General features: G+C 54.9%; 3 protein-coding genes across 3 annotated transcripts; all 3 read left to right on the forward strand.

The window, feature by feature from the left end:
• Window positions 1-817: 817 nt before the first annotated feature.
• On the forward strand, window positions 818-3,355 carry B0H18DRAFT_1120360 (urea transporter; the record flags this gene model as incomplete). Its single annotated transcript, XM_048034099.1, has 10 exons — window positions 818-863; window positions 919-1,094; window positions 1,150-1,242; window positions 1,298-1,489; window positions 1,546-1,931; window positions 1,986-2,292; window positions 2,349-2,600; window positions 2,656-2,991; window positions 3,052-3,240; window positions 3,293-3,355. The coding sequence occupies 10 exons, from the start codon at window positions 818-820 to the stop codon at window positions 3,353-3,355; spliced, it is 2,040 nt and encodes a 679-aa protein (XP_047891961.1).
• A 1,151-nt stretch (window positions 3,356-4,506) lies between these two features.
• Window positions 4,507-5,224, forward strand: B0H18DRAFT_1014838 (uncharacterized protein). Its single transcript, XM_048029177.1, has 4 exons — window positions 4,507-4,643; window positions 4,699-4,845; window positions 4,913-4,981; window positions 5,057-5,224. The coding sequence occupies exons 1-4, from the start codon at window positions 4,533-4,535 to the stop codon at window positions 5,171-5,173; spliced, it is 444 nt and encodes a 147-aa protein (XP_047891962.1). The 5' UTR covers window positions 4,507-4,532; the 3' UTR covers window positions 5,174-5,224.
• A 2,870-nt stretch (window positions 5,225-8,094) lies between these two features.
• On the forward strand, window positions 8,095-10,891 carry B0H18DRAFT_1014840 (cytochrome P450). Its single transcript, XM_048029178.1, has 11 exons — window positions 8,095-8,223; window positions 8,278-8,631; window positions 8,893-9,025; window positions 9,092-9,110; window positions 9,176-9,345; window positions 9,411-9,565; window positions 9,624-9,739; window positions 9,791-9,949; window positions 9,999-10,270; window positions 10,327-10,602; window positions 10,657-10,891. The coding sequence occupies exons 2-11, from the start codon at window positions 8,454-8,456 to the stop codon at window positions 10,742-10,744; spliced, it is 1,566 nt and encodes a 521-aa protein (XP_047891963.1). The 5' UTR covers window positions 8,095-8,223; window positions 8,278-8,453; the 3' UTR covers window positions 10,745-10,891.
• The last annotated feature ends 303 nt before the right edge of the window (window positions 10,892-11,194 follow it).

Here is an 11,194-nt window from a genome sequence, read left to right on the forward strand (position 1 = left end):
AAAGATTCTCCCTGGTTTGTGCCCAGGTTTGTGCCTTTCCGGCCTTTTCATGCTCCTGTTGCTGACGATTCTCCAGTACAACCAGGTAGGTTACAGCTAGAGGCCTCAATGTGCAGTCCGGTTACAACTGTTATCTGTGCCGGTGGCCACTTGGCTCAGACTTGGCCTGCCAGTACCTGCTTTACAAGCCTCTGCAGCGATAGGGCAGCGTTCTCCCAGCGAGCGACTCCTCTCGGGGGAGGAAAATTTACAACGCCACTGAGCGGGAGAACGGTTGAGAGATTTGGAGATCGATCGTGCGGATCGCGCCCCCGCTTTCCCTTATCAGGAAGCGCTTGCGGGGCGCCTTCCCCCAGCCTGCCCCGCACCACCTCGGATGTGGCCGCTTTACGCCCGCTGCTCTCAGTTCAGTGAACAGCGCGGATTCGGTATGGCCCACTGTTCCTCCCTCTACTACCCTTGGGTCGCTATGTTTCTTCGGAGACACCGCCACCTACTCATCATTGCAGCCGTTACCCGTAGGATGAACCATGTCCTTATCAACCTCCTCCGTGTCCTCGAGATAAGTCAGCGCCATAGCCAATGGATGTGGGGACGCGGGCTTCCGATAGGGCGAGGAGGGCCCTGAACACCGGAAGGCGCTGGAGTGCTGATGGCTCGGAAGCTCTGCTATAAAATCTCGTACAGACGTCAACTTGCTTGACGCTTCTCGCCAGCCCCGCATCGACTTCTTTGCTGAAGTCACGAGAGTATCAGCACCTGAGCTGCCCTGTTCGACTCCAGAGACGTGCTAGCTTCCATCTTTGTCAACACAGCCATGTCGTCCAGCCCAGTACTCCCGCAAGGCGCGGGCTACGGTGTCGGTGAGTAGTAGACTGATGTCTTATTGACGAGCACGCGTTCTGATACGCCGTACAGTGGTCGGAATCGGCCTGTTCTTCAGCGTCTTCATGGTTGGGTTGACAGCCATCCAAGCGCGATACACGGGATTCTCGCCGAAGAACTCTGAAGAGTTCAACAGCGCCTCTAGGAGCGTCAAACCTGGTTTGATCGCATCTGGTATCGTATCTGCCTGGACATGGGCGGCGACATTGGTACGAACGATCCTCATTCTGCCTTACCAATGATTGAACGGATCGAATTTGTCAGTTGCAATCGAGTGCTGTTGCCTACCAGTACGGTATATCCGGTCCATGGTGGTACGGCGCAGGTGCTACGGTCCAAATTCTACTCTTTGCCCAGGTAGGTCGTGTGACAAGTCTATACTGACTGGTGTGGTTCTGACGGCCGCATCTAGCTCGCAGCGAAGCTGAAGCTTAACGCGCCACACGCGCACACATGGCTCGAGATTGTCTACGCTCGCTGGGGCACCACTGCGCACCTCGTCTTCATGTTTTTCGGCCTGGCGACAAACATCATCGTCTCATCCATGCTTATCCTGGGTGGGTCAGCTACCGTGACATCGCTCACTGGGATGAACACGCTTGCGGTAAGTCCTCCGCTATGTGTTCCACCCACCTTGCCCGCTGATTGAACACCCTCAAGGCCTGTTTCCTAATCCCAGTCGGCGTTGCCATCTACGTCGTGGTCGGCGGCATGCGTGCCACGCTCCTCTGCGACTACACGCACACCTCCGTGCTCTTTGCCATTATCTTCGTCTTCGTCTTCACCGTCTACGCGACCTCAGACAAGATTGGCTCCTTCTCCACCATGCACGCTCTCCTGGCGAAGGCCGCCGTGGAGGCACCGGTCTCAGGCAACGCGCATGGGTCATACCTGACGATGCGCAGCAAGGACGGGCTGATCTTCGGTGTGATCAACGTCATTGGTAACTTCGCGACGGTCTTCCAGGACCAGGCATACTGGCAGCGTGCGATCGCGAGCCGACCGGCGACTTGCGTCAAGGCATACTTGCTCGGCGGTCTCGCTTGGTCAGTCTGTTCCTCCAGAACGAGCGCTCCTGGTGCTTACTAGACATCTCGCAGGTTCGCCATTCCTTTCATGTTCTCCACGACGCTCGGTCTCTCCGCCGTTGCGCTCAAGGGCGACCCGGCCATGATACCTCTGTCCGCAGCAGACATTGGTGCGGGTCTACCCGCTTCTGCGGCGGCGGCTGCACTCTTGGGCAAGTCGGGTGCCGCGGCGCTGCTCATTGTGCTTTTCTTGGCCGTCACGTCTGCGACCTCCGCTGAGCTCATCGCCGTCTCTGCACTCTTGACGTACGACGTCTACAAAAGGTATATCAACCCGCAGGCGACTGAGGCGCAGATCCTGCGCGTTTCGCATGGAATGGTAAGTCGTCTTGCCCGGTATCGTCTCCCTGAGCAGCTGCTGATGGATGCATGCAGGTCGTCCTCTTCGCCATCGTTATGGGGATCCTTGGCTTAATCTTCTATTACATTGGCATCTCTATGGGCTGGCTATACGACTTCATGGGCGTCGTCCTTGGCGCTGCCGTCGTCCCCATTGCATGCTGCATCACCTGGCGCAAGGCGAACAAGTGGGGCTGCATTGCGGGTGCGCTCATTGGCTTCTGGTGTGGTGTCATCGCGTGGCTCGTCACGACTTCTACGCTCAACGACGGTGTCATCAACGCCACGGTCAGTCGCCCTCTGTTACCATCCACGATATTATTTGTTGACTCTTGAATCGCAGACGACCTTTGGGAACTACGAAATGTTGGCGGGTAACCTGGCCTCGATCGGGATGGGCGGTATCATCGCTGTGACGACGTCCCTCATCTGGCCAGACGACTTCAACTTCGACGCCACGCGTGCGATCAACACGCCTTCGCTCTCCCCGACGGAGAAGGATAGCGTCGACCATGAGCCAGAGGAGTACATCGACGAGAAGAAGCGTGTTGCCAGCGAGGTGTCGACCGAGCCTGTCGTGAACTCGACGGAGGCGGCAATGGTGGAAGAGGCGCATGAGCTTGACCCCGTTGCCCTCAAGAAGGCGTACAAGCTTGCCGCGCGGTCCTCGATCGCTTTGGTACGTGGCTTTACTACTTGTCTATTTTCCTTTCGGCGATGCTGACCATTCCTCCCGCAGACGCTGATTATGCTGATCATCATTCCGCTGCCCCTCTTCTTTGCGCAGACGATCTACGGCGTGCGCGGCCTCACAGCGTGGGTCGTCATCGGGATGATCTGGACGTTCTGCTCCGCCATCTCTGTCGTGCTATATCCGCTCTACGAGTCGCGTGCAGCTCTGGGCTTGATCGTCAAGGGGATGACGAAGGTTAGCATTGTTGCGATTTGCACTCTCCGCTGGTGTTGATCATGCCTTGCAGGATATCTTCATGAGAGGAAGCGGGAAATTCAAGCACCCCACACAGACGACGCCCGACGCATGAATTGCATGGATGATGATGAGGATACGGAGTGTATTACTTTATTATGACACTTACCTTCGCACTGTATAAATCTGTAGAGCCGCTTCCATTGGAAGCATGTTAGACATAGAGGAAAACGTACATATCGTGCTGCAGTTAGCAACGAGTGTGCTTCAGCCGCCGCGGACTGCTGAAGCGTGTGCGCGCGTTGCACGTGATCGTGTTCTGGCGGCAATAGCCGAGTGGCCCAGTTGTCCGTTGTCGTCGTCCTCTTCCGGTCCTCTGCTGCAACTCTCTTCCATCCTCCAACATCCCATGTGAAAGCTTATACTTTCCGTAAAACGGTGTTATAGATATATAGATATAATGGTGTGTATCTTCTTACCTCCACTGTAGAGACAGTGATCGAATTTTAAGCATGACTAGCTGCGTGTCCGACGTCGAAATACGTCTCGCAAGATCAATTGCGAGCTCTTAATTGATAGATGCTCTTTCTCATCAATCTTACTCAAGCCTCGCCTTGGACGCCTTCAGTGCCCATGACGTGCTCTGGGGCGCATATAGTCACCTTTTAGCTCGGGCGTAGCAAGGCGCTCCGGTTGACGCGGTGCATGTATTGCCTACGACAGCGTCGCGGACGTGTGGACCGCATATCGATGTGGGTCGCTCACATAGCGCATCTGATGACTAGGTGTGGCTACGGCGCACCGCTCGCCATCGCTCTTGCTGCGACGGAATGAAATATTACACGCCAACCAGCGCTCTAACGCGGTCCAGAGGCTGAAAGTGCCCTAAATAGCAGGTCTCTGTCTCACCGTACCCGCTGTTGGCCAGGGCTTCAAGCACCCAACGACTGATCACCAGCCTTGCACCAGCCCTTTGGCGCGCTCATCGCAGCCACGTCGGGCCCATCTGCGTGTGCCAATAAACGACATACCCAGGATCCCCGGTTTCGACCCGCTGAAATCGATATCCTCGCCTTCCGGTGACTCGAGGCGCACTGGTTTCTCAAACTACCCTCCGGCAGCTGCCTAATTGATGCAAATCCCCTTGATTCACGGTGATCCTTGCGCTGTTAGTCGGCTGCCCGAACGTGACTTCGCGATGGATTTCTAATACATGACTCGTCGAAGGCCTATATAATGCTGCTGAGACGTCTTCTGATTGCAGCAACGACCTAGCTTTTCATAAGACGATCATGTCCGCCATCAAGCCCCCCTTCACCGCGGAGACGGCCCTCCAGAAGGTCAAGGTTGCGCAACGTCTATGGAACACTCGTGACCCCCAGCGCGTCTCGCAGGCGTATACGGTCAGTCGAGCTTCCTGCAGCGGAATATGTGCGATTAATCGGTTCATCGATGAAGCCGGATACGATTTGGAGGAACCGCGACCAATTCATGAAGGGGAGGGACGAGGTGGTCCAGTTCCTCACTAAGAAATGGGAGAAGGAGAACGGGTACCGACTGAGGAAGGAGTTGTTCGCATTCAAGGATAACAAGATCGCAGTGCAGGTGGGTGTATAGCCAGATTGAGATGCGCGCCCACGACGAATGCTTGCTAACGACTTTGCCATGGCAGTTCTTCTACGAATGGTTTGAGCTCAAGCAGGATAGCTCGAAGCAGTGGTACCGATGCTACGGCTTGGAGGTAAGCTAGCTGCATGGGTCGGCGCCATGCTTCTGTCAACATCCGAGCTAACTCATGCTACTCATGCAATGTTAGGACTGGACGTACAATGATGACGGACTAATGCGCAAGCGTCAGATGAGCGGAAACGACGTGTCGATTACCGAAGAGGAGCGTTGGTTCAAGGAGGACGTCGCTGACGCAGGCTCCTAATACCAGCCGTCCATAGTGTTCTCGCTCGTACATGTCGAGGGGGGACTTCAGCCTATATACGAAAAAATATAAAATGAGCGCTTAAATCATATTAGACGCTCTAAAGTTTTGACTTACTATACTGGGGAATTTTTTAGCCGAATTGACGAGGAGAACACTATAGGACGGCTGGCCAAACTTGTCCCCGAGGCATGGCCGAGGGGGCGCTTATTGACTAGTCAAAGCGACGTACCCCTACGCTAGGTCTTATTTACTGGAGTATCCGACTGGCGTGCGGTCGCGTATGTAATCAAGCTTGGGCGGCTGCCAAGGGCCCGCGCGATCGCAAATTGGCGAAAAGAAATCAAAAATTGATGGGGACTCAAACCCGTGCGCTGTAAAAGACAGCCGTGCGCTACAACCACTCGACCATAGCAGCTACATAGGTTCCTCAACGGCACGCGATAAGAGTACTGTACAGCTTGTGGGCGCTATTCTCGTACGCCCTGCTGTCAGAAGGGGTGACGATGATAAGAACTCAGCAGTCATTGACTAACTGTCAGAGGCAACTCCTACACGGACACCAGAAAAATCATTGTGTGCTTCGCTGATGTGCCAGGCCGCGCACTTCCCGCAGACGGCGCCGACAGGTGACAGCAGGGCGTACGAGAATAGCGCCCACAAGCTGTACAGTACTCTTATCGCGTGCCGTTGAGGAACCTATGTAGCTGCTATGGTCGAGTGGTTGTAGCGCACGGCTGTCTTTTACAGCGCACGGCTGTCTTTTACAGCGCACGGGTTCGAGTCCCCATCAATTTTTGATTTCTTTTCGCCAATTTGCGATCGCGCGGGCCCTTGGCAACCGCCCAAGCTTGATTACATACGCGACCGCACGCCAGTCGGATACTCCAGTAAATAAGACCTAGCGTAGGGGTACGTCGCTTTGACTAGTCAATAAGCGCCCCCTCGGCCATGCCTCGGGGACAAGTTTGGCCAGCCGTCCTATAGTGTTCTCCTCGTCAATTCGGCTAAAAAAGTCCCCAGTATAGTAAGTCAAAACTTTAGAGCGTCTAATATGATTTAAGCGCTCATTTTATATTTTTTCGTATATAGGCTGAAGTCCCCCCTCGACATGTACGAGCGAGAACACTACTGACGCTGAACCGGTAATGCAAACGCGTTTGCATTACTGTCCCGACTGCTCAAACAGAATGATCATGTCAATCTTTTGTTATAGAATCATATTTATACATCTTGAGAGCACACATGAATCTTTCTGGACGTTCCGCGGTAGGGGAAAGTGCTTTCGGCAGTTCTGCAAACGAGAGACCCATTTGCCCGCCAAAGCATCGAGGTGCAGCATTTGGCGCCCACTCGAGATTAGGAGTCCGCCTGCTTGCCGTTATGCCGAATGCGCGTCTACTGCAGATGCTGAACCAGTAATGCAAACCGGCGCCGGCGGCTGCATCGAGTGCGAGTGCAAAGTGTGTATTACGGTACAGTGCAACAGCAACTAGAAGAGCATACAACATACTATAAATGTGACTATTAGCTACCGAGTAGACAGTATTAGTCGGATACTACGGTGTGATATTAATATTGGCTGCTAACGAAAGGCCGACACTGGCTTCAAAGGGAGTTGCCACCCGCCACTGCTTCCCAAGCGGAGATTGTTTCGGCATGGGGAGACGCCGCCGGTCACATTGCACTTCCCAACTCCAGTGCAATGTGCAGTGCAAACGAGCATCTTCCACTCGTACACACACCTCAGAAAATTTTAGGAAGCATATCTGGAAGGTATTTTATGTGCCTGAAGTCTCAACTTTGTGTTCCGAAGGAAGGATTGTAGTACCCGGTGCAGCAACTTCTCGTTACACCTGTATTCAGCCACCCGAAAACAGATCTTTGATTTTCTCCCGCGGCGTACAATACACCCAGCTACTTCTGCTTCATATATGATATTAAGGTAGCATGTAGCAGTCGTATACGATTTTTTGGCCCAGTAAACGGCTCGGTATGAGGGGAGAAATGCGGCTGTTTGCATTACTGTGCCCGTTTGCATTACCGGTTCCGCGTCAGTATGGACGGCTGGTATTAGGAGCCTGTCGCTGACGAGGATTCCGTCGAGATCTCTGAGAAGCATTTGTGATTTGTATTCTAAGGAGAATGCATGGCTGACTGTACCACGGACAGCTACGCCCGTAGATCAGCATGCCTTTCGGGTTCGCAACGAAGGACGTTGCATTTAGGCTTCAATGCGCCTGAAATTTGAACGCGCCGACGTCGGCCCTCCGCCTAGGAAGCATCAAGCCAGGGACGTCAAGATTGCTCTCATGTCCGCGACACGTCCGCTCCGTATACCGAGGCTCGCTTGCTTCCCGATTACGAGTTGTATGATCTCGGAACACTTTGGTGGCGGCCCGCCGGATCACATTAAACCGCGGCGTGGGATGCAATAATCGACGTGACGTGAGGTGCGATCTACCAGCAGTCGTGTGCAGTGGTAGGAAGAGCAGAAAGGGTCCCTGCTCGTTATGCCAACGTTGTTCTCCCCCCTGGACTATGCTGCATTGCGCAAGAAGGTACCTTCTTGATTGGGATGTTCCTTTCAAGTTAAACTCTGGCACACGTGCCGGGGATGATGCTGATGTCAACTCCGCCGACCTTCTTGGACTTCGCTGTCAGGAGAATGCGTCCGCGATGCATCTGCATGAGCCAATTCTCTCACCGATTTCTCTCGCAGGTTCTCTCCCAAATCTGCACTGTCAAGGCCGGATGCATCCCGTCTCTGCTGCAGCGGGATTCGCGCGAGTTGTCATGACGCTCGCCGCACGCTCGCCTCCGGAGCGCTGCCGTGGCGTGGCGGTCGAGGTACGCCATGCCAGCGCGTTTCATTAAATGGGTAGCGTTGACGCCCAATCTATTACACAAATTCAAGCCGTTGCCGAAGACGTACAACGCGACCCAATCCCGGAGGTCTGGACGCCCGGGCTAGTATAAAGCACCGTACGCCTTGCCGCTCGTCCTATAACATATCCGGCCTTCTTTCTGCGGCATCTCCCATCCCCCATGTAAGTCTGTATTGGTGTCTACTGGAAGCTTTGATTCTCAGCTGCACGTATCAGATCGAAATACCCACACACTCGTTCACGCCCCATACCCACCTGGCTTAAGTGCGTCCGGCCCTCCTCATCGGCCGCCTGAGATCTCATTCGCCGACCTGACGTATATATACTGCGGCCCCTCGTCTGCTCGTCTTCTTCCCCAGATCACACTCCTTCGATAACTTAACTATCTAACCATGGGCGTCATCACCTTTGCTTTCGTGCTGGCAGCGATCTATTTCGTCTGGTCACACTTGAACAAGCCTCGGCGCGCACTTCCGCCTGGTCCCAGGCCTCTCCCACTCGTCGGGAACATCACCAATCTCACTGCGCATGAACTCTGGTTGCGCGCAAAGGAGTGGGCACATGAATATGGTGAGCAAAGCTTATTTCCTGCATGGTTGCCATCGCCTTGCGCAGCAGTCTCAGACTTGAGGAGGCGTGGCCGACATACCCGAGTTCGTTGCATAATGCGGTGACGGCAGACCTCGGGAGGTGCAGGTTTCGTATCGGCGTCTCACCCTTCTAACCGAGTGGATGCGCAGTATGCACTGCATGCTGCCAGGAGGCTGACGCATTTCAAACCTGCCTTGGATCTGACTTCACGGGGACTCATCTAACACGGGTATCCTCCAGGTGACATCACCTACCTGCATGTGTTCGGCCAAGGCCTCGTTTTCATCAACAAATATGAAGTCGCCGTCGAGCTGCTGGAGAAGAGGGGCGCGATCTACTCCGACAAGCCTGGGCTCGTCATGGCCGGAGATCTGTGCGTACCATCTCCGGGTCCATTCAAGCGAAATGAAGTTAGCTTACATTAAGTCAACGATCGTAGATGCGGCTGCGAGAACATGGTACGTCCAGCGACCTGATCGGACTGACAGGCGGGACCGTCGATCTGACCCGAGCCGATATACAGGTTGCGTTTACCCGTTATGGCGACAAGTCGCGCCGCCAGCGCAAGCTGATGAACATGGCGCTCGGCGTCAACAGCGTGAAGCAATACAACCCTCTACTCGAGAGCGAGGCGCACGACCTCCTCAGGCGACTCCTCCAGAACCCAGCCGACTACGTCGGCAACTTGAAGCGGTCCGTTCTTGTCCTTACGTATGATTATCACGGAAAGCTCACTTGCTCGGGACGGTTGTGTCTAGGTATGCCGGTGGCCTGACGCTGTCGGCGGTGTATGGCTACCAGGCGCGATCGAACGACGACGAGTTCCTGCGCCTCGCAGACGAGTGCGTCGATATCCTGTCCAACGAGATTGCGTCTGGTGGTGGCATCTGGCCTGTTGACGTGTTCCCTGCGCGTACGTTCTATTTCACACTGGGGAGCGAGTGAACTATGCTGACATGCCATCGTTTCAGTTCAAAACCTGCCTGACTGGGCGCCCGGCGCAGGCTTCAAGCGCAAGGCGGCCGTATGGAAGGCTAAGATGGAAGAGTTCGTCGAAAAGCCGTACGCGTATGTCAAGGAGCGGATGGTCAGTTCCGTTTGTGCATGACAGATGGAGCGAGCTGATCGGTTTTCGCAGCGAGATGGGAGCGCCCTTCCGTGCTTCTGCACGACATTGCTTGAGGAGCTGCACGAGCGCTGCGGCGTAGAGAAGAAAGAGGCTGAGCAGATTGACCCCCAGCGAGACTTTGACATCCGGTGGACCGCGAACTCGATGTACTCTGCCAGCATCGACAGCGTAAGTCCCGTCTTCTCCGCAGCCGCGCGATATCCTGACGTTCTCCCAGACTATGACCACTGTCTCCCATTTCATCCTCGCGATGATGCTCCATCCCGAAGTCCTCGCGAAAGTGCAAGAGGAGATGGACGCCGTCGTCGGCTCCGGACGTCTCCCAACCTTCAGCGACCGTGCATCTCTGCCCTTCCTCGAATGTGTCATGAGCGAGACGCTCCGCTGGGGCGTCCCCGTGCCCCTGGCGCTTCCACACCGTCTGATGGAGGACGACTTCTACAACGGCTACCACATTCCCAAGGGCACCATCGTGTTCGGAAACGTGTGGTGAGTGTCCACAGCGGTCCGCTCACGTGTGAACGCGCCTGAACGTGTGCTCCCAGGAACATGGTTCGCAACCCTGAGGTATACCCTGAGCCCGAGGCGTTCCACCCCGAACGCTTCTTGGAGCCTGCGGACGAGCTCACCGCGAAGCGTCGTGACCCGCGCAACTTCGTCTTTGGCTTCGGGCGGAGACGGTGCCCGGGCCTGCACCTCATCGAGCAGTCCCTGTGGATTGTAATGGCGTGCATGGTCGCGACGCTCGATATCTCGAAGGCGATTGACGATAACGGTAACGTCATCGAACCCAAAATCACCTTCGACAACTCCGTGTTCAGGTGAGCGTCGTTAGTACGCGGAACTGAGCCTGCTATTGACACAGTAGGAAACAGGACACCAGCGCCGTTCAAGGTCGACATCCGCCCGAGGTCGGAGCAGTCGCTCAAGATCATCCGTCAGGTCACGGAAGGCTCGGCCTGATTTCGTCATTCTCGCCGTTTGTGTGGTCGCTGGCAGACTGAAAGTACGTACTGTAGTAATAGTTATTCACGGGTCACTTGCTTTGCACATCCTACTCCTCGAACTGCATTGGGTATTTGCTGCATCTTTTCAATTCGATTTCTCATCGGTGATGGTGTGGGGTCCTTCAAATTCTCCAGGCGAGCCTCTCTGGCTAAGGTGCGTGACAAGTGGCGGTCATGCGAGGTGCCGCGCCACGACCTGTACTCTAAACCGTTCAAAGCCACGGAAGCAGAATCGGGGATGACATTCTAACTCACAGAATGGGTACATGCACAGTGAATCAAGTGGCGAAAGTGTCAAACACGGGTACTGCCCTCAGCGAAACCAGGAGATCGCCATTCACTAACTCACGCTTGATGTCAACTAGACCAAAGATGTATGTATTTCACGCGCACTCGGGGCACAGCT

This window comes from Fomitopsis serialis (genome assembly GCF_022376445.1).
Source record: "Fomitopsis serialis strain Sig1Antser10 chromosome Unknown B0H18scaffold_46, whole genome shotgun sequence".
NCBI classification, from domain to species: Eukaryota; Fungi; Basidiomycota; class Agaricomycetes; order Polyporales; family Fomitopsidaceae; genus Fomitopsis; species Fomitopsis serialis.